At 40.7% G+C, this 23,063-nt stretch overlaps 1 protein-coding gene across 3 annotated transcripts in view; it reads left to right on the forward strand.

Annotated features, from left to right (window-relative positions):
* Positions 1-23,063, forward strand: part of AR (androgen receptor) — a 233,061-nt gene that overhangs the window by 138,004 nt on the left and 71,994 nt on the right. For all 3 annotated transcript variants that reach the window (XR_006654762.2, XM_053917168.2, XM_024555323.3), the window contains one exon: positions 17,710-17,826. Coding sequence is in view for 2 of the 3 variants with exons in the window: in XM_053917168.2 (XP_053773143.1) it covers positions 17,710-17,826 (117 nt within the window). In the remaining variant the exon portion in view is untranslated. The remainder of the gene's footprint in view (positions 1-17,709; positions 17,827-23,063) is intronic.

Consider the following 23,063-nt stretch of genomic DNA (forward strand, 5'->3'; position numbering starts at 1 on the left):
TCCTTGGAGAAGTGTCTGTTCAAGTCCTTTGCCCATTTTTTAATTGGGTTGTTTGTCTTCCTGGAGTAGAGTCGTGTGAGTTCTTTATATATTTTGGAGATCAGGCCCTTGTCTGAGGTATCATTGGCAAATATGTTTTCCCATACTGTTGGTACTCTTTGTAATTTGGTGCTGTTTTCTTTAGCCCTGCAGAAGCTTTTTATTTTGATGAGGTCCCATTTGTTTATTCTTTCCTTTATGTCCCTTGCTTTAGGGGATGTGTCTGTGAGGATGTTGCTGTGTGGAATGTCTGAGATTTTCCTGCCAATGTTTTCCTCAAGGACTTTTATGGTGTTACAGATTATATTTAAGTCTTTTATCCATCTTGAGTTTATTTTCGTGTATGGCATAAGTTGCTGATCGAGTTTCATTTTTTTGCACGTAGCTGTCCAGATCTCCCAACACCATCTGTTGAAGAGGCTGTTTTTGCTCCATTTTATGCTCCTGCCTCCTTTGTCAAATATTAATTGATCGTATAGACTTGAGTTTATTTCTGGGCTCTCTATTCTGTTCCATTGGTCTATGTGCCTGTTTTTATTCCAGTACCAGGCTGTTTTGATTACAGTGGCCTTGTAATACAGTTTGATATCAGGTATTGTGATCCCTCCTGCTTTGTTCTTCTTTCTCAAAATTGCTGCAGCTATTCGAGGTCGTTTATGGTTCCATATGAATTTCTGCAATGTTTGTTCTATATCTGTGAAATATGTCATGGGTACTCTAATAGGGATTGCATTGAATCTATAAATTGCTTTGGGTAGTGTGGCCATTGTGATGATGTTAATTCTTCCAATCCATGAGCATGGTACATGCTTCCATTTGTTTGTATCTTCCTTAATTTCTTTCTTCAGTGTTGTGTAGTTTTCTGAGTACAGGTCTTTTACCTCCTTAGTTAGGTTTATTCCTAGGTACTTTATTTTTCTTGTTGCTGTACCAAATGGGATTTTTTTCCTGATTTCTGTTTCTGCAGTTTCGTTGCTGGTGTACAGGAATGCCTTTGATTTCTGGGTATTGACTCTGTATCCAGCTGTTTTACCAAATTCATTTATTAGGTCGAGTAGTTTTTGAGTGGAGTCTATAGGGTTTTCCATGTACACTATCATGTCGTCTGCAAACAGCGACAGTTTCATTTCCTCCTTTCCAATTTGGATGCCTTTTATTGCTTTTTCTTGTCTGATTGCTGTGGCTAGGACTTCCAATACTATGTTGAATAGGAGTGGTGAGAGAGGGCATCCTTGTCTTGTTCCTGATCTTAGTGGGAAAGCTCTAAGTTTTTGTCCATTGAGTGTGATGTTGGCTGCAGGTCTCTCATATATGGCCTTTATTATGTTGAGGACTGCTCCCTTTATTCCCACTTTGCTGAGTGGTTCTATCAGAAATGGGTGCTGTATCTTATCGAATGCTTTTTCCGCATCTATTGATATGATCATGTGATTTTTGTCTTTGCTGTTGTTGATGTGATGTATTATGTTTATTGATTTGCGAATATTGTACCATCCTTGCATCCCTGGGATGAATCCCACTTGGTCATGGTGTATGATCTTTTTAATATATTGCTGGATGCGGTTTGCTAATATTTTGTTGAGAATTTTTTTTTTTTATTGTTATGCAATTACAGTTGTATGCCTTTTCTCCCCATCCCTCTACCCCACCCCAGGTGAACCCACCTCCCTCCCCCCTCTCCACCCTCCCCCTTGGTTTGTCCATGTGTCCTTTATAGTAGTTCCTGTAATACCCTCTTCCCACTATCCCCGCCCCCACCCCCCACCCCCGCCCTGGCTATTGTTAGATTGTTCTTAACTTCAATGTCTCTGGTTATATTTTGTTTGCTTTTTTCTTCTATTGCTTATGTTCCAGTTAAAGGTGAGATCATATGGTACTTGTCCCTCACTTCCTGGCTTATTTCACTTAGCATAATGCTCTCCAGTTTCATCCATGCTGTTGCAAAGGGTATAAGCTCCTTCTTTCTCTCTGCTGCGTAGAATTCCATTGTGTAAATATACCATAGTTTTTGGATCCACTCGTTTGCTGATGGGCACTTCGGTTGCTTCCAGTACTTGGCTATTGTAAATTGTGCTGCTATGAACATTGGGGTGCACAGATTCTTTTGGATTGGTGTTTCAGTGTTCTTAGGGTATAATCCCAGCAGCGGAATTACTGGGTCAAAGGGCAGTTCCATTTTTAGTTTTCAGAGGAAATTCCATATTGTTTTCCACAGTGGCCTCACCAGTCTGCATTCCCACCAACAGTGCACAAGGGTTCCCTTTTCTCCACATCCTCTCCAACATTTGTTTGTGGATTTGTTTATGTTGGCCATTCTGACTGGTGTGAGATGATACCTCATTGTGGTTTTAATTTGCATCTCTCTGATGGCTAGTGATGCTGAGCATCTTTTCATATGTCTCTGGGCCCTCTGTATGTCTTCCTTGGAGAATTGTCTGTTCAAGTCCTTTGCCCATTTTTTAATTGGGTTGTTTGTCTTCCTGGAGTGGAGTCGTGTGAGTTCTTTATATATTTTGGAGATCAGGCCCTTGTCTGAGGTATCGTTGGCAAATATGTTTTCCCATACTGTTGGTACTCTTTGTAATTTGGTGCTGTTTTCTTTAGCCATGCAGAAGCTTTTTATTTTGATGAGGTCCCATTTGTTTATTCTTTCCTTTATGTCCCTTGCTTTAGGAGATGTGTCTGTGAGGATGTTGCTGCGTGGAATGTCTGAGATTTTCCTGCCAATGTTTTCCTCAAGGACTTTTATGGTGTTACGGCTTATATTTAAGTCTTTTATCCATCTTGAGTTTATTTTCGTGTATGGCGTAAGTTGGTGATCGAGTTTCATTTTTTTGCACGTAGCTGTCCAGATCTCCCAACACCATCTGTTGAAGAGGCTGTTTTTGCTCCATTTTATGCTCCTGCCTCCTTTGTCAAATATTAATTGATCGTATAGACTTGAGTTTATTTCTGGGCTCTCTATTCTGTTCCATTGGTCTATGTGCCTGTTTTTATGCCAGTACCAGGCTGTTTTGCTTACAGTGGCCTTGTAATACAGTTTGATATCAGGTATTGTGGTCCCTCCTGCTTTGTTTTTCTTTCTCAAAATTGCTGCAGCTATTCGAGGTCGTTTATGGTTCCATATGAATTTCTGCAATGTTTGTTCTATATCTGTGAAATATGTCATGGGTACTCTAATAGGGATTGCATTGAATCTATAAATTGCTTTGGGTAGTATGGCCATTGTGATGATGTTAATTCTTCCAATCCATGAACATGGTACATGCTTCCATTTGTTTGTATCTTCCTTAATTTCTTTCTTCAGTGTTGTGTAGTTTTCTGAGTACAGGTCTTTTACCTCCTTGGTTAGGTTTATTCCTAGGTACTTTATTTTTCTTGTTGCTATATCGAATGGGATTTTTTTCCTGATTTCTGTTTCTGCAGTTTCGTTGCTGGTGTACAGGAATGCCTTTGATTTCTGGGTATTGACTCTGTATCCAGCTGTTTTGCCAAATTCATTTATTAGGTCGAGTAGTTTTTGAGTGGAGTCTATAGGGTTTTCCATGTACACTATCATGTCGTCTGCAAACAGTGACAGTTTCATTTCCTCCTTTCCAATTTGGATGCCTTTTATTGCTTTTTCTTGTCTGATTGCTGTGGCTAGGACTTCCAATACTATGTTGAATAGGAGTGGTGAGAGAGGGCATCCTTGTCTAGTTCCTGATCTTAGTGGGAAAGCTCTAAGTTTTTGTCCATTGAGTGTGATGTTGGCTGTAGGTCTCTCATATATGGCCTTAATTATGTTGAGGACTGCTCCCTTTATTCCCACTTTGCTGAGTGTTTTTATCAGAAATGGGTGCTGTATCTTATCAAATGCTTTTTCCGCATCTATTGATATGATCATGTGATTTTTGTCTTTGCTGTTGTTGATGTGATGTATTATGTTTATTGATTTGCGAATATTGTACCATCCTTGCATTCCTGGGATGAATCCCACTTGGTCATGGTGGATGATCTTTTTAATATATTGCTGGATGCGGTTTGCTAATATTTTGTTGAGAATTTTAGCGTCTATGTTCATCAGCGATATTGGCCTGAAGTTTTCTTTCTTCGTTGTGTCTTTATCTGGTTTTGGGATTAGGATGATGTTGGCTTCGTAAAAAGAGTTTGGGAGTCTTCCATCAGTTTGGATTTTTTCGAATAGTCTGTGAAGGATAGGGGTTAGCTCTTCCTTAAATGCTTTGTAGAAATCTCCTGTGAAACCATCTGGTCCAGGGCTTTTGTGTGATGGGAGTTTTTTGATGACTGCTTCAATTTCCTTTGCTGATATTGGTCTGTTCAGGTTTTCTGCTTCTTCTTCATTCAGTTTTGGAAGATTATATTTTTCTAGAAATGTGTCCATTTCATCTAGGTTTTGAAATTTCTTAGCATACAGTTCTTCATAGTAATTTCATACAATCCTTTGTATTTCTGTGGTATCAGTTGTAATCTCTCCTCTTTCATTTCTAATTCTGTTTATTTGGGTCCTCTCTCTTTTTTCTTGATGAGCCTACTTAAAGGCTTGTGGATCTTGTTTATCTTTTCAAAGAACCAGCTCCTGGATTCATTGATCCTTACAATTGTGCTTTTAGTCTCTATGTCATTTAGTTGTGCTCTGATCTTGATTATTTCCTTCCTTCTGCTTGCTCTGGGCTGTCTTTGTTGTTGTTCCTCCAGTTCTTGTAGGCATAGGGTTAGGTTGTTTGTTTGAACTGTTTCTAACTTCTTAAGGTAGGCCTGTATTGCTATGAACTTCCCTCTCAGGACTGCCTTTGCTGTGTCCCATAGGTTTTGGTTTGTTGTGAGTTCGTTTTCATTTGTTTCCAGGAAGTTTTTGATTTCTTCCCTAATCTCGTTCTTGACCCATTCATTGTTTAATAGCATGCTATTCAGTCTCCATGATTTTGAGTGTTTTGGGTTTTTACCCTTGGCGTTGGTTTCTAGTTTCAGACCCTTGTTGTCAGAGAAGATGCTTGATATGATTTCAATTTTCTTGAATTTGTTGAGGCTTGCTTTGTGTCCTATCATGTGGTCTATCTTTGAAAATGTTCCATGGACACTTGAAAAGAATGTGTATTTTGCTTCTTTGGGATGAAAAGCTCTGTATATATCAGTTAAGTCCATTTCCTCTAGGGTATTGTTAAGTGACACAATATCTTTGTTGATCTTTTGTTTGGAAGACCTGTCCATTTTTGATAGTGGGGTGTTAAAATCCCCTACTATAATTGTGTTGCTGTCAATATCTTTCTTGAAATCCTCCAAGATTTTCTTTATGTATTTGGGTGCTCCTATGTTGGGTGCATATATATTTACAATGTTTATGTCTTCTTGGTGGATTCTTCCTTTGAGTATTATGAAGTGACCTTCTGGATCTCTCTTTATGGCCCTTCTTTGGAAGTCTATTTTGTGTGATATGAGTATTTCTACCCCTGCTTTTTTTTCCTGTCCGTTTGCTTGGAAAATTTGTTTCCAGCCCTTCACTTTCAGTCTGTGTAAGTCTTTTGTCCTGAGATGGGTCTCTTGTAGGCAGCATATGTGTGGGTCATGTTTTCTTATCCATTCAGCTGTTCTATGTCTTTTGATTGGAGCATTTAATCCATTTACGTTTAAGGTTATTATCGATAGGTAGTTATTCATTGCCATTATTTCCTACCTGTGTTCCTCTGTCTTTCTCTTTTCCTTTCTTTCCTTAAAGCAGTCCCTTTAGCATCTCTTGCAGAGCTGGTTTGGTGGAGGTGTATTCTTTTAGACTTCTTTTGTCTGGGAAACTTTTTATTTGGCCTTCTATCTTGATTGAGAGCCTTGCTGGGCAAAGTAGTCTTGGTTGCAGGCCTCTGGTTCTCATTACTTGGAATATTTTTTGCCATTCTCTTCTGGCTTGGAGTGTTTCCATTGAGAAGTCAGTTGCTAACCTTATTGGGGCTCCCTTGTATGTTACTTCCTTTTTCTCCCTTGCTGCCTTTAAGATCCTCTCTTTGTCTTGGAAATTTACCATTTTAATTATGATGTGTCTTGCAGTGGATCTCTTTGGGTTCCTCTTGCTTGGGACTCTCTGTGATTCCTGGATTTGGGTGACTTTTTCTCTCATCAGATTAGGGAAATTTTCCATCATTACTTTTTCAAACAGGTTTTCTATCCCTTGCTCTTCTTCTTCTCCTTCTGGTATTCCTATTATACGGATATTTTTACGTTTCATGTTGTCCTGCATTTCCCTTATTGCCTCTTCATTCTTTCTGAGCCTCTTTTCCTTTTCTTGCTCTTTCTGGGTGTTTTTTTCTACTTTGTCCTCCAGCTCGCTGATCCGATCCTCTGCTTCATCAAGTCTGCTTTTAATTCCTTCTACTGTGTTCTTCAATTCAGAAATTGTATTCTTCATTTCCTCTTGGCTCTTGTTGATAGTTTCTATTTCCTTTTTCATGTTTATATAGTTTGCAGTGAGTTCATTGTAGTTTCTTTGTAGTTTCTGGTAGTTCTCTTTGAGCTCAGAGAGCGCAGTGAGCTTCCTGATGACCATTGCCTTGAACTCAGTATCTGATAGTTGACTTGCCTCTTTTTCGGTTAGCATTCTTTCTGAGACTTCCTCCTTTCCTTTCATTTGGGAATTGTTTCTTTGTCTTCCCATTGTTTGTGAGGCTCTTCTTGTTGGCCTCTGCTTCTTAAATTGCTTTGTTCTGACTCCCTGGGTTTATGATATGAACTTCTATGGTAGAATGCCAACGGGATTCGGTGGTGCTGTCTCCTTAATCTCCTGTGCTCACTGGTCTTGAGCTGACGTTTATGTGTTTAACACGGTCTAACTCTAGTCTTTTCAGCACTCCCGGTTTTGTTGTCTCACCTGTGGGAAAAAGAGAAAGGGGGGGAGAAAGAAAAGAAAAAAAAGAAAAAGGAAAAAACAAAGATGGGAAGGAGGGAACAAGGAAATAGGAAAGGAGGAAAGGAAGGAAGGAGGGAAGAAGGAATAAAGAAAGATCGGAGGCAAGCTAAGAAGGAATTTTAACAAAAATTAAAACATAGAAATAGATAAAAGAAGGCAGGAAGAAGACATAAAAATGGTAAAGGATGGGAGGAAGAAGGAATGAGAAAAAAAAAAGAGAGGAAGAAGGAATTCAGGGGGAAAGGAAAAAAAAAAATCTTCTGCTGGCTTTAAACCGTCAGGTTAGTTCTGCTGGTGTCCTGTCTGTGCAACGGGAGGGGGTGGTTGGAAGGATTGGTTTCACTTTTCTCCCTTCCTGGGTCACACTCTTCGCTGTTGTTCAGCCTGCAGACTCTCCTCTCACTGCAGCTCACCTCTACTGGGTGTTCTGCCTTTGTCCTAGAGAGCTAGTAGGCCCTGCAGGGTGCGCACTTGTTAGGTAGGCGTTGTAGGTGTGGTCCCTGGCAGGCAATCAGGCCGTTGATCAGCCAATCCCGCAGCTTTGTTCTTGGGACACGCAGGCGGCGGCTCCAGCCGCTTTGGCTTGGGGCGCGTGCGCGCGCAGCCGGCCGATCCAGCCGCCTGGGTTTGGGACTGGCGCGCAGGCAGCTGATTCAGCCGCCTTGGGGTTAGGACACTCACCAGCAGCTTTGTGCTTGGAAAACGCGCATCCAGCCGGCCCTGGGCTTGGTGAGCGCGCAGCCCGCCGAGCCAGAGGCTCTGTGCTTGGGGGCCGATCCAGCCGCCCTGGGCTTGAGTCTCTCGGGCGGGTGGGGCCGCCCTGGGACTGAATCACGCGGCACTCGGTTCTGAGGTTTTGGGCCTGTGGGTGGAGCAGCTAGTCTCTGCTCCAAATGATCTCGGAGGTTTCAGGTGTGGGCGCCCCTCCGGGGTTTCTTGTATGGGCTCCGTTCGCTAATCTGCGCGCGCGACCGGACCTCAGGTGAGCGCCGGGACTCCGGTGCCGCTTATCCCATGCTCGCAGTCCAGGGGCGGAGGGGGGAGGGGCGCCAGGGGCCTCGGCTACTACCGACAGTTCTCTAACTAGCCCCTGAGTGTCTCTATTTTCTTTTTCTTTTTGAGAAATTCCTCCTTTTCAAGCTCCCCTGGTCCAGTCAAGCACCTGGCTGCTCACAGCGCAGCCTGGCCCTCTCCCAAGACTCCTGCAGCAGCCCCTGCGCCAGGGCTGGCGCTTCTGCCACCCTTGTACCGCGCGGACCCGGGTGCTGGGGACCTTATTGTCCTTGAGCACTCTTCTTACCGTCAGATCTTTCAATGTCCTCTATCTTTGGTCTCTGATCTTCGTATATGCTGGAATACTGTTGGCTGTTTGCTCTGCTCCTCAGATCAGCTAGGTATTTCCCTGGCGTTGAGGGGAAGTGGATTCCGCTCCCACCTATGTTGCCGCCATCTTCCTCCGGGACCGTGATATTAAAAATATCACCTTCTTCTACTTTGTGTCTTCTTGAAGCAAGAGGTGTATATGAAATGCAGGAGCTTGGGAAAGTGCTTTGGAGCTGCACACTAGAAGGTTCTCTTTAGTGAAGAAGAGAGAGAGAATGTGTGTGTGTGTGTGTGTGTGTTCAGGGTGAGGATGAAGAGAACAGCATGGTCAGAAGAGAGTCTGATGGAAGGAAACAGAAAATAAGTCAGACTCAGTAACATAACATATAACTTTACTTTTTTCATGTGTGATTTTTATTCTGGAATGTAAAGCTCTTTTGAACTGAAGTATAGTTGACATACAATATTATATTAGTTTCAGGTGTATAACATAGTGTGATTTCACATTTATATACCTTACAAAGTGATCACCCCAAAAAGTCCACTACCCGTCACCATACTAAGTTATTGTGATATTGACGATATTCCCTATGCTGTATTTTACATTCCCATGACTTATTTATATTATAACTATAAGTTTGTACTTATTAACACCTTTTACTTTTTTGCCTATACCCCCATCACCCAACCTTCTGGCAATTATCAGTTTTTCTGTATCTATGAGTCTGATTGTTTTGTTTGTTCATTTCTTTAATTTTTAGATTACACATATAGGTGAAATGATACAGTATTTGCCTTTCTCTGACTTACTTCACTTAAATATAATGCCCTCTAGGTCTATCCATGTTGTCATAGATGGCAAGATTTCATTCTTTTTTATTGCTCACTAATACTGCAGTATGTGTGCATAGCTTTTTGAATTAATTTTTCATTTTATTAAGATAAGCCCCCAGCAGTGGCATTCCTGGGACCCTCTTTGTCTCTTGTCATAGCCTTTGTTTTGAAATCTATTTTGACTCATATGAGTGTTGCTATCCCAGCTTTTGTATTTTCATTTTCATGAAATATCTTTTCCATTCCTTTACTTTCAGTCTCCATATGTCTTTCAATCTGGTGTCTCATGTGACTAGTATATATAGGAGTCTTGTTTTTTATCCATTCAGTCACCCTAAGCTTTTTCAATAGAGCGTTTAGTATTTATTGATAGGTATGTACTTATTGTCATTTTAATTGTATTCATACTAGATTTATAAGTGTTTGCTGTAGTGTTTTTACTATATATGTTTGCCTTCACCAGTGATATTTTTTCTTTCACATATTTTCTTATTTCTAGTTTTGACCTTTTCTTTTCCACTTAAAGAATTCCCTTTAACATTTCTTCTAGTGCCTGTTTAGTAGTGATAAACTCCTTTAGCTTTTGTTTGTCTGAGAAAATCTTGATCTTTCCTTCAATTCTCAATGATAACCTTGCTGGGTGGACTATTCTTGGTTGTAGGTTTTCCCCTTTCATTGTGTTGAATATATCATGCTAATCTCATTTGACCTGCAAAGCTTTTTTTACTATATTGATTGATTATGCTATTACAGTTGTCCATTTCCCCACCTTCACTCCACTCCATCCTGCCCACCCCCTCCCTCCCACATTCCCCCCCTTAGTTCATGTCCATGGGTCACACATGTAAGTTCTTTGGCTTCTACATTTCCTATAATATTCTTACCCTCTACCTGTCTATTTTCTACCTACCATTTATGCTACTTATTCTCTGTACCTTTTCCCCCTCTCTCCCCCTCCCACTCCCCTGTTGATAACCCTCCATGTGATCTCCATTGCTGTGGTTCTGTTCCTGTTCTAGTTGTTTGCTTAGTTTGCTTTTGTTTTAGGTGTGGTTGTTAATAACTGGGAGTTTGCTATCATTTTTACTGTTCCTATTTTTTATCTTCTTTTTCTTACATAAATCCCTTTAACATTTCATACAATAATGGCTTGGTGAAGATGAACTCCTTTAACTTGACCTTATCTGAGAAGCACTTTATCTGCCCTTTCATTCTAAATGATAGCTTTGCTGGATACAGTAATCTTGGATGTAGGCCCTTGCCTTTCATTACTTGGAATACTTCTTGCCAGTCCCTTCCTGCCTATAAGGTCTCTGTTGAGAAATCAGCTGACAGTCTTATGGGAACTCCTTGTGTAGGTAACTGTGTCCTTTTCTCTTGCTGCTTCTAAGATTCTCTCCTTCTCTTTCATCTTGGGTAATGTAATTGTGATGTGCCTTGGCGTGTCCCTCCTTGGGTCCAGCTTCTTTGGGACTCTCTGAGCTTCCTGGACTTCCCGGAAGTCTATTTCCTTTGCCAGATGAGGGAAGTTCTCCTTCATTATTTGTTCAAATAAGTTTTCAATTTTTTGTTCTTCTTCTTCTCCTTCTGGCACCCCTATAATTTGGATGTTGGAACGTTTCAAGGTGTCCTGGAGGTTCCTAAGCCTCCCCTCATTTTTCCAAGTTCTTGTTTCTTCATTCTTTTCTGTTTGGATGTTTCTTTCTTCCTTCTGGTCCACACCGTTGATTTGAGTCCCAGTTTCCTTCGCATCACTATTGGTTCCCTGTACATTTTCCTTTGTTTCTCTTAGCATAGCCTTCATTTTTTCATCTAATTTGCGACCAAATTCAACCAATTCTGTGAGCTTCCTGATTACCAATGTTTTGAACTGTGCATCTGATAGGTTGACTATCTCTTCATTGCTTAGTTGTATTTTTTCTGGAGCTTTGATCTGTTCTTTCATTTGGGCCATTTTTTTTTGTCTTCGCGTGCCTATTATGTAAAGGGGTGGAGCCTTAGGTGTTCACCGGGGTGGGGTAATGCTGGTCGCTGAGCTGTGACGCTGTATGTGGGGGAGGGGCCGAGAGGGAGCAATGGCACTTACTCTGCCCTCTGCCAGTTTTCAGTCACTCCCTCCAGTACCCACAATCAAGTTGGGCCCCTCTGGTGCTGATTTCCAAGTGGGTGGGCTTGTGCACACTCTAGGCCCCTGTGGGTCTCTCCAGTGAACTCTCCTGTGAGGCTGGGAGTTTCTCTTGCTGGCCCCTCAACCCCAACAGGTGTTTTTAATCAGAGGTTTGAGGCTTTATTTCCCTGTGCTGGAACTCTGGGTTGCGCAGTCTGCTTCACTCCCCTGCCGTTCCTCCTGGTTTATCTATGCGTGAATGTGGGGCCACAGGGTCTGCCAGCCACTACCTTGTGGGGTCTGCTAGCTGCAGCCTGGCCTGCCCCATTCCACAATCTGCCACCTCGCTGGGTCTGCCAGCCTCCGCCTTGCCGTGCGTCCTCTCCGCCCTGGCTGCCCGTCTCTGCCCCTCCTACCGGTCTGGATGAATGTTTCTTCTTTATCTCCTTGGTTGTCAGACTTCCATACAGTTTGATTTTCTGTCAGTTCTGGTTGGTTTTTGTTTTTAAATTGTTGTTATCCTTCTTTTGGTTGTGTGAGGAGGCACAGTGTGTCTACCTATGCCTCCTTCTTGGCCGGAAGCCTGGCCTGCAAAGTTTTTGTTGAAAAGTCAGTTGATGGTTTTATGGGCATACTCTTGAATGTAACTTGTTTTTTCCTACCTACTTTTAAGATTCTCTCTTTATCTATAACTTTTAACAACTTAATTATAATGTGTCCTCATGTGGGTCTCTTTCAGTTCATCTTGTTTGGGACTCTCTGTGCTTCCTGGACTTGGGTGTCTGTTTCCTTCACCAGGTCAGGGAAGTTTTCAGCCATTACTTCTTCAAATACATTTTCTGTGAATTCTTTATGTCTTCTCCTTCTGGGACCCCTATGACTTGAATATTACAAAGCTTGATGTTGTCCCAAAGGTCCCTCATGTTATTCTCATTCTTTTTCATTCTTTTTTTGTTTTTGATCTTCCATTTGGGTAATTTCTACTACCCTGTCTTCCTGATTGCTGATCCATTCTTCTGTGTTATCTTCTGCTGTTGATTCTGTCCAGTGTACTTTTCATTTCAATTGTTATATTCTTCAGTTCTGATAAGTCCTTTTTTAAATAATTTTTTTACTTCTTTGTTGAAGTTCTCACTGAGTTTATCCATATGTCTGGAGAGTTGGATGAGCATATTTATGACTATTACTTTTAACTCTTCATCCAATAAACAGCTTACGTCAGTTTCATTTAGTTCTTTTCTGGGGGGGGGGGTGTCCTTTTTGTTTGTTTGTAACATATTCCTTTCTTTCATTTTGCCTGTTTATTTCTATGCATTAGGTAGGTCAGCTAAATCTCCTGGACTTGAAATTGTGGCCTTATTTAGAAGGTTTCCTGTGGGGCCCAGTGGTGAAATCACCCTTGTCATTAGAATCAGGTGCTCCAGAGGGTGGACTAGTGTGGCCTCCTGTTGTGGCCGGGCTACAGCTTCTATGGTCATACTGGTAGGCAAAGCTTGTCCCTGGCCCACTGACTAAGAGGCCTGGCTGCAACTGTTGCAGGTTCACTGGTGTGCAGGGAAGCCTTTGTTGTGGCTGGCTGCAAGGCCCAGCCCCACTGCTGCAAACACAGTGCTGTGTTCTGGTACCAACTGAGGCTGCCCACCAGCTGTGGCAGGGCAGGAGGTGCTTTGGAGGGGTGCTAGCCTCAGTGAGTTCTCAGGGAAACACCAGAGAGGAGTGAACAGTGTTAACAAGGTTAAGGGAAAGTGTCATGAATGGTGCCTGCCAGTGTCATATGAGCTACGTTAAAGAAAGGGGGAGAATGGTATCCACCAGCACCTCTGACTCAGGAGAAAGTCTCAACATATTCCTGTCCCTCCAGCACACACCCTAAAATTAGTGAATGTATCACCTTCACATATGACCTAGGTGCTTTTCAAACTACTGCCTCTGTGCCAGATCTCAAAAAGAGTACAATCTGGGTGTCCTACAGTTCTTGAGGTCTCCCAGACATAAGCCCCACTGGTTTCCAAAGCCAGATGTTATGGGGCTCCTCTTCCTGGTTCAGGTCCCCCAGGCTAGGGCTCAGATCCTTTGCACTTTGGAGATGACCTCCACAGTAGTGATATCCCTCCCACTTGAAAGTCACTGCATGGGAAGTGGGATGTGGGATAAGTCCTGTCTAGATGTAGTCCCTATCTCTCCTGTTTCAATGTGGCTTTTCCTTTATATCTATGGTTGTAGAAAATCTGTTCTGCTAGTCTTCAGGTCATTCTCAGAGATAATTTTTCTATATGTCATTGTAGTTTTGGTGTCAGTAAGAAGCTGTGAGCTCAGGATCTTCCTACTCTGCCATCTTGAACTCAAAGCCAGGAGACTTGTTCTTGAATGCCATTTTAGCTTCTCTGTGAAAAGTCATTGCTTGCAGTTGGAGCACTGCCCCTGCAAGAAATGTGTTTTTGAATGAGATCGCTGAGTCACTCATAACTCTTTTAATGTATCTAATATTTTCCCTTGTATAGATCACTTTCACATGTATTCTGTATCATTTGTTTTTGTATAACTCTATGAAGTAGACAATCCCATTATTTTTATCCTCATTGTTTTCAGATAAGGAATCAAGGCTCAGACTTATCTGAGGCCAATTGGAGCCAGGATTTGTCACCTGCTTTTCTCACTGCCAGTCCAGTTCTCTTTATGTTTTTACATTATGGAGCTTGGGGCAGATTATGGAAGATACCTAAAGCCAAGAAAAGGAGTCTGGGCTTGATTCCTGCCTCTTCTCACTAGAGCTCATCATAAAGTCAAAAGAAACATGAATGATCATGGCTTTATAACCACTCCCAAGAAGCCACCTTGTAGAGCATTACCTGAGGGTCCTTGCTGAGGGCCTATCCGTGATATTAAGTTAACTGCCACTGTCTTTCTGAGTGAGTTGGACAAGTGGGAAATGATCACATATTTGGAATTATAGGAACTCTGCTATTTTATACATCCTTCTCATAGAAGATTTGCTTTTTGGCAGGGTACAGACTGTGTACCTAGAGTTGTCTAGCCTGTTCCACAGGTCTAAGAGCAGTATCTTGGGAGAAAAAATTTAATAAGAATCAAAAATGCTTGGGATTGCTTTTCAAAGAAGAGACTCTTGGGTGATTACACCAGAGGTTTTGGGCTGCTTGAACCACAAGAAAGTTATGTCCATAGAATATATGACCTTTAAATAACTCTTGAGCTTGTTCTTCTCTATGTCACTCAGGAGACAGGTACTCAGCTACTCCTTTCTGTAGGGTAGTGTTTTTTTTTTTTTCAGGGGAAGCCTTTAGAATCAAAAGAGTTGAGATTGGAAAAACAGATGCAGACTGGCTTCTGTCTTCCTTGAGTTATTCTCAGTAGGCCCTGAGACTTCCAGCAGCAATTATAATATTAATAGACTTCTAAACCTACCTTCATTAGGTTACTGCTATTCTTTTCATGCCTACCACATTCCCTCCTAGTTATAGATCAGAAGAACCAAAGTGAAAAGAGAAGTAGAAATATGCACCAGGTCACATAGTGATTCAGGGAGACAGCAGAGCTTGTCCTCAGATCTTCCTCCTTCCTGCTCCATGCTCTTTTACTATTCTGCACTGACTCTGTATTTGCAGCATAGTGTTTTAGGGCCCCTTTAAGAAGAGATATCACACAGAAGAAAGCAACACTAAAGTTCATACAGACTTGTCTTCTGATCTTGCTGCTGCCATTTACTAGCTGGTGACTAAATGAGAGAACATATTTGCTAGTGATGCAATCCATATGATAAGGGGTTAATATCCAAAATATATTTTTTAAAAAACTTATATAACTCAACACCAAAAAAACAATTCAATTTATTTTTTAAATATATAATCTTTATTGTATTTTTCCATTACCATTTAGTCCTCTTATAACCCCCTCCCCCCAGCAATCACCACACTGTTGTCCATGTCCATTAGTCCTTTTTCTTTTTTTGTTCAATCCCTCCACCCCCTAACCTCCACCCCACTATTGTCATCTGTTCTCCATCTATGAGCCTATCTCTGTTTTGCTTGTTAGTTCAAACAGTTCAATTTAAAAATTCATAGAGGACATATAGATTGATCAATAGACACATGGAAACATGCTCAACCTTACTAGCCATCAGAGAAATGCAAAGTAAAACCAGGATGGTTATCACCTCACACTCATCAGAATGGCCATCATCAATAAATCAACAAACGACAAGTGCTGACGACGCTGTAGAGAAAAGAGAACCCTTGTGCACTGTTGCTGGGAATACAGAATGGTACAGCCACTATGGAAAATAGTATGAAGCTATGTCAACAAGTTAAATTGTTCTCCCAGGGAAACAGAAGTACCTGTGTGCCCCTCCATTACCTTATGACCCAGCAATTCTACTTCTGGGGATTTATTCTAAGAAACCCACAACACTAATTTGAAAGAATATATGCACCCCTATGTTCATTGCAGCATTATTTACAATAGCCAAACTATGGAAGCAAACCCAGAGCCTATCAATAGACAAGTGGATAAAAAAGCATTGATACAAATATATGGAACAGAATATTACTTGGCAATAAAAAAGAAGGAAATCTTACCATTTGCAACAATATGTGTAGACATAGAGACATTATGCCAAGTGAAGTAAGTCAGTCAGAGAAAGACAAATGGCATATGATTTCAGTTATATGTGGAATCTAATGAACAGACTAAATAAAAAATAGAAACAAAATCATAGATACAAAGAACAGATTGTCAGTTGCCAGAAGGGAGGGAGTTTAGGGGACTGGGGGAAAAAGGTGAAGAGATTAGGAAGTACATATTTGTAGTCACAAAATATTCATAGGGATGTAAAGTATGCCATAGGAAATATAGTCACTAATATTGTAATAACTATGTATGGTGCCAGGTGAGTACTAGAAATATAGGGAGGAACATGTACCTACATAGTACCTACCTCAAAGTACTGCAGAGATGTTTCATTATTATAGCATATTTAAACCCCTTAACATAAGCCTATTTCACTAAAGGAGCCTATTAAATGGTAGGGGTTTTTTCCTTTCAGAGACCTTCAATTCACTGTTCTTCAGGCAAGTCATGACCTCTTCAAAAGTTATCCCTGAAATGCAAAGTTTGTACTGGAATGATTTTAACAGTTCCTTCAAGCCCAGCAATTTTGGAGCCATTTGACAAAGCAAATTAAAGGAGGGAGGGAAGAAATGGAGGGAAAGAAAAGGAAATTTTTGCTGACATGGTTACTACTGATTCTCCTACATGAAATAACCTACTGTAATAGATGTTTTGTGTGCCAGAATTATGCATCTTAGGTTAAGTGAAGGGAGAGGAAAGCCAAGCAGTAGCTGAATTTGTTGGGGGGGGGGCGCGGTTCCTGATATCAAATAGCCATTGCCCTTAAATTTTTTCCTTTCCTTACCACAGACAATCCTCCTCTGACAGAAATATCATCTCTAAAATCCCAGTCAATCCTATAAACTAAAGAAAGCATAGCAGTAAAGGAAGAAAAACAGCCAAGGGCTCGAAGAAAGAAAGGGGTGGAGCAAAGGGGTGTTCAAGCTCATGCTGGGGCAAGGCGGCAAGCATGAGAGGTTCTCTGTGTTGTAGAGCAACAGGGCATGTATCTCTATTTCTGCTGGTTACTCTATATGTTTGTGGATCTCTCTGTTCCATTTGTGTATTCATTCAGTCAGTCAATTTTTATTGAGGGCCTACTATGTGCCAGGCCTGTGTTAGGAACAAAGAGGCAAAGTACTGAATAAAATAAATTTTCAAGTGAACCTCTATGTCCTTCTTTCAGGTGCTGTGATTCTGAGGATGTCTGTGTGTTTGTGTATGTATATTTCTTTGTATCTGTGATAGTCCCAGGTGTGTATGACAGTGATTATTTTTCTTGTTCTGGCTTCAGAGGACTTCCTTTCACTTGCTGTGATTCACTTCACAAACAGCGGGCCTTGTCTCTGTTTGATTTTTACAACTTGCAAGATACAATTTAAAAACAACTAGAAATCCCATGGAGTTCTCTTTTATAGAAGTTTTACCTGTATTTGTATCATGAAAAATAACACATTATTAGTTCGAGTATGATCCCATACATGACTACAGGAGTCAGGAGGTGGAAACATTACCTGAGTCCAGCTCTCTGCTGTGTCATGCTAAAGGAGTGACAATTTCTGCCATTGATCATTTTCTCATGGACATTCTTGGCTTTAATAAAGGTAGAACATCTTACTTAAAATAACCAGTCAGTAGTTCTGGTAAAGGAGATATCATCAGACCCTGAATTGCGCATACTTATGAAAAGTAAACATTATATTATTGAATTAAATTAGCTAGGTTTAATAGTTAGATTCTGTGTGATCAAATTGTTTAGTGCCATTCTCTGTTCCTTCTCTCATCTAGCAGAATATATCTTCATGTCCTGTCTGCCTGCAAATATTTAAGAAGAGATACTCTAGAATAACATTAATGGGACTATCTATTCTTATATTTGTTCTCCCAGGGAAACAGAAGTACCTGTGTGCCAGCAGAAATGATTGCACCATTGATAAATTCCGAAGGAAAAATTGTCCTTCTTGTCGCCTCCGGAAATGCTATGAAGCAGGGATGACTCTGGGAGGTATGATACCTTTATTTCTTTTTCTCCTCTGCCCTCTCCCTCATTATCTTGTTCTGTCTTTAAACCAGATTTTCCTCTTTGATCTTTCCAAGGAGGCCAGCCATGTTCTAGATAGAGACTGACCCCTTCATTTCAACATGGCCGTCAGCCAGCTGGTGCCTTCCTTTATTCTTAACCATGCCACATCACACTCTAGGGCCAGGCATAGGAGCAGGGGATGTGAAGCAGGGAACAGGACACATCAGAGGGTGAGTGAGTGTGGACTTGACTATAAAAGGTTCCCAGGGGACATACTGGTACTAGCCTTATGTTGATAAATGGAGGCTACAATGAGAGAACTAAGGAATCCAGAACAATCACAGGTGCAGGATGACCCAGGCACAGGCTGGCTTTGAACACCCAAGAATATCCTTCAGTTAACTGCTGCCAATATTGTAGGGTTGGCCACTTGGAAAGAGAAGCCGCTTCTCTTTGGAACCTATGACTAGGCTGCCAAGCTGAGCCAATTTCCTATCCCACATCTCCTAGGGATGAACAGGCCTTTTAATCATTTGCTTTTCTTTGCAAATCTATTGAGCATTTCCAGAAGCTTTTTTTGGTAGCACAGTAGCTTGACAGAGGTAAGATACAGCTTTTTCAAGGGTGACCCTATCCCTTCATAAGGCTCTCTGTTCCCTAGTCTGTCTATCATGAGCACTGTCACCATTCCAGAAGGGCTTAGCTAACACTTATATCTCGCCCCCCAAAATTCCTCATTTCTTCATGTTTACATTGGCTTAATGCCAGAGTCCTTTCTGCTGCCTGTCGCTTCCAGAAAGATACACCTTTCATGAGAAAAGCAAGCTCATTAGTCTACTTTGATTTCAAAATGGAACTTGAGGAAAGACAAGCTTATTTCTGAATGCCTAAAACTGTAGCTTCATACCTGATTACTTATTATCAGCCTGGAAAACCTAATTACCTAGAATCCTTCCCTCTCCCTTCCTCATCTCTAGGCTAATTTAAAGCACTTGTCCATCTCTGGCTTTTTGCAACATACTCAATACCTTGTCTGCCTATGAGCACATTTATAAAAAAACGACTTGTTTTCTATGTCTGGGTGTTCATGTGGATAACTATATCCTCCCCTCCTTATAGACCAGTAATAGTCCTTAAACAGACCAAAGTACTACAAATAAATTGACCCTGGCTCAATTTGAGACGGTTTTAACAGAAGCATCTCAAGTAGTATGTAGTATTCCCAGATATGGCACACAGATGCTCTGTGAGTGGTTTTCCAGGCAGCCACATCAAATGAAACTCAAATATCTGAAGAAAATCAACCTTGTTCTTGTTTACTTGCCTTACTCCAGATAAATCACAATTGTAGTGGGGAGGAAGTAATGAGACTGGGGTGGGGTAGTGCAGAAGGAAAGCAAAGGGATTGACGAAGAAAGTTTTTACATGTGAATGTTATGACCCCATGTGAGGTTTCTGATATGCTGAACTCTCAATTATTTAGCTGTGAATTGTGTGTAAGAGACAGGGACTCCAGGTAGAGAATCCCTTGGTTTTCCATCTGCTGATATGAATTGTATACCCACTTTGATGCCTGTAAATCCTAATGGCAAGCGAAGTCCTCATAACATTTGGGTCCAAAACTTAAAATTAGTTTCATGTCTCAGCCAGCATCTTCCATTATAAAGCAGACTATGACATGATTACAGTGAACCCCTTTGAAAAGGAGTCAATGTATCACAGATAACTTTACTACTGCTTATAACAGACAGGCATAAATCTATAAATTTTTCTGAGAGTGGTATGGTAAATTTACAAATTGACCTATTGGATAGAGTGCTCAACTTTGAATGGGCTTTGTCAACACAATGAAAAGAAGGTAAGAAGTTCTGTGGTTGGTTTTATTTCAGCTCCATTTCTCTAAGTGTTTCTGCTATGTATAAGGCACCATGCTAAGCAACAGAGTTTCAGGCTAGCAAACATCAAAAAATGTCCACAAGATATAAGGATTCTTGATGTAATGTAAATGGCCTTGTCTTTGGAGTCAGGCAGACCTAAGTTAAAGGCCCACCTCTGTTATTTACTGTGCCCTGTCTAAGCCTCAATTTCTTCATCTGTGATGTTAGAAATATCACTCTCTCACAGCTATAATAGGATCAAATTAAATGATAAATGTAAACATCATTGGCAAATGACAAAGTGCTAGACAAATGTGAGAGTTTATTATGACAGTGTGGTTACTAGTGACTTATCTGGTAAAGATGTTCACAGCACTTCCCAGTTGGCTTTTACTCTGAGTTACTTGGCATATCCTATGACATGTAATAGCTCCAACAGGCAGAGCATCACCACTCTTTGATCATCTCGAACCAAAAGTACCATCAAGATTTTTTTGGAGATGATTCTAGTAATTAAGAGAATTATATATGAGGTCTGCCCAGAAGGTATCCAGCCATGTACTTTGAAAAATAGGGATATTTATTGAAGAAGATACAAGATACAAGAAACACTGTATATAAGACAATGATGCCTCAGTCCCTTTCAAAGTATGCACCTAGGGACCTCACATAGTTCTCCCAATATCCATCAGCTTCCCTGTCATATTTTCCTGAATTTCACTGACGGTCTGAAACCTCTTTGCTTTCAAAGATGATCTGAGTTTGGGAAAAACCAGAAGTCACAGGCTGCCAAATCTGGGCTGTTGGGGGGCTGAGTCACCTTGGTGATTTGATGTTTCACCAAAAAACTCTGCACGAGACGTGATGCATGAGTGGGCACGTTGTTGTGACAAAGCTGCCAATCACCAGTTACCCATAGCTGTGGCCTTCTGAATCATGCGAATAGTTTATGCAGAGGTATGTTCAAGCTTAATGCAAAATTGGATGCAGATGTGTTGCTTCACTCTCTCAGTCATTTTGAATGTGGCAGTCACACAGTACACATGCTCACTCAATGGCGTCTACCACCCCCACTGACTAGTACAGTGAAATCGTCATTGTTCACACATGCACATTCCAGTCCACTCTCCTTGGCTGCCAGGTTATATTGATGTCACACAAACCATTCTCATTATATTAACAATGGCTGGACTTTTTGGACCAGCCATTGTTAATATAATGTTCATATTATGTTCAAGTACCATGCAGTTAGAACCCAAGTGTTTACATCTTAAACACCATTGTTTGAAAAACAAACATTTCCACTTTTCTAAACTTTTGTCTACATTCCTTGCTTCCCTGCTGCCAACACTTGTTAAGTTTATTGTTAATTTTCAAATTCAGTGTATATCACACCTTTACTCAAACAATGGAAAAAATAAAGAAACCATCAATTCAGAGTGGCCTTTCTGAATTCTTGAGCAATAGACTTCCCTTTTTATAATACTTTAATTTTGGTCACCTTGAAGGATAATTCATGCAATTCAGTTTTATTTTTACCACCACTCGGCTCTAAATTGTGTAATATATTCCAAAATGGAAACTAGGGATGTGGCCTTGGACAAGTCTCTTCTCTCCTCTGAGACTTAGTTTTCCCAGCATAAAATTGGTGTGGTGGGCTTCCCCAGGAACCTTTCTGGTACTATAATTTGTGATTTTATCTCCTAGGTCACAGAAAAAGGATTTTAAGTTTATCAGTTCTTTGTTTGGATTGTCTATCTACTGCTCCCAGAGGAATAGATAGTCTAGACTTGAGTGCTTTGACCTGCAAAGTAATTTTAGTTATCTCAAGTCATGCCAAAATAAGGTATATTATGTGTCTAAAAGTAGATTGGATAGATTATTGAGGGAGTGGGGGGCAGAAGGACTGTCATTCTATCTTAAAGAAGCTGGTATTCCGCAGCTCATGGCTACTTGGTCTTCAGGACTCAAAGTCTCTAATTTGGTTTTCTCTATAAATGTTCCATCTACTACTTGGTGATGGGATCTCTGCAACTCAGAGATACCTAAAACACATACCTCTTTCCTTCCTGCTTCTAGTCCTATCTACCTGTTCATTGCTTTTTTTTTTTTCATAGTACCTCTTAATGTTTATGAAAGGATCCTGTAGGTGATTGGATTCTCAGGGTAGTTTCCTTGAAGACTACCTCCAGATTTTCAGCTGCCCATCCATGACAAGGACAGGCCTTTCTTTGTACATGGTTCATTGCTGACTGCATAAGAAAAATCATATATTGCTAACTGCTTCAATAATCGAACCCCCTTGCCTACTTTTCACTTAAGAAAATATAAATATTTTTCTTAAAATATTTAAGTAGGCATTTTGGAGGCATTTATAAAAATATAAATATAACTCTCTAAAAAAGGACCTTCTCTCCAGTGAATTAGTTATGTTTTTTTCATAGCCTATAATTAGAATAATGCACAGGCATCTCTCATTTTCCTCTGCACTTCTTAAGGATATGCTCTCAGTTTCCAAGATGGAATGAGAAAGAAAGAATTCATCTTATCTGCCATCTTCTCCCCTGACCCTTCCCTCCTTTTCACTTTCCTTCCTGTTCCCTCACATACATTATTTCTTTTTGTGTTTTTCAACTCCTGAGTTCTCAGCCTTCAATAAATGGTATTTGGTCCCTGCTGCTTTCTCCTTTCTTGGACCAAGGAAGATGGTAGATACTTTAAGACTTTCAGGTAGCAACCAAACTGCAAAATAGGAAAAGAAACATGAATCCTTAAAGCATGTGAGAATCTGAGGTGTGCACCATTTTCTTCAGGGGTTATTCTATAATATTTGAGAATCGTCTTTTCTACTAGGAGATTGAACTCCGCATCTGAGACCTAAACCTGTTAACAGATCTACAGGTTTTAACGACATACAATTCTCTAGTTGAGAGTATGGCTTAGAGAGCCCTTGGTCATGATCCAATGTTGTATGGATACTTTTGTTTCCAGTATTGAAGACAGCCTTGGTGTCAGCCCTTTCAGCATTTTCCATGCTGAAGAGTAACCCAGTATTGATACTTCTGGATCACATGTCCTGTATGCAAGAGAGTGATTCTAATGCTGAAGTACTATTCATGGAATGGTTCTTCAGCAGACAAGTTTTACTGCATTTATTTATACATCTATTTATCTATCCATCCTTCTAACAAGCCAACTAGATGGCCCTTCCATCTTTCCATCTATTTACTCATCTATGTATTTGTTTAACAAATATTCCTTGAGTTCCAACTATGTGCTAGCCATGACAGTAGGCATATTGGAGGATTGGAAATGAATAAGATATGATCCCTGCCCTCAAAA

The sequence above is a fragment of the Desmodus rotundus genome, chromosome X (genome assembly GCF_022682495.2).
Source record: "Desmodus rotundus isolate HL8 chromosome X, HLdesRot8A.1, whole genome shotgun sequence".
Taxonomy (NCBI): domain Eukaryota; kingdom Metazoa; phylum Chordata; class Mammalia; order Chiroptera; family Phyllostomidae; genus Desmodus; species Desmodus rotundus.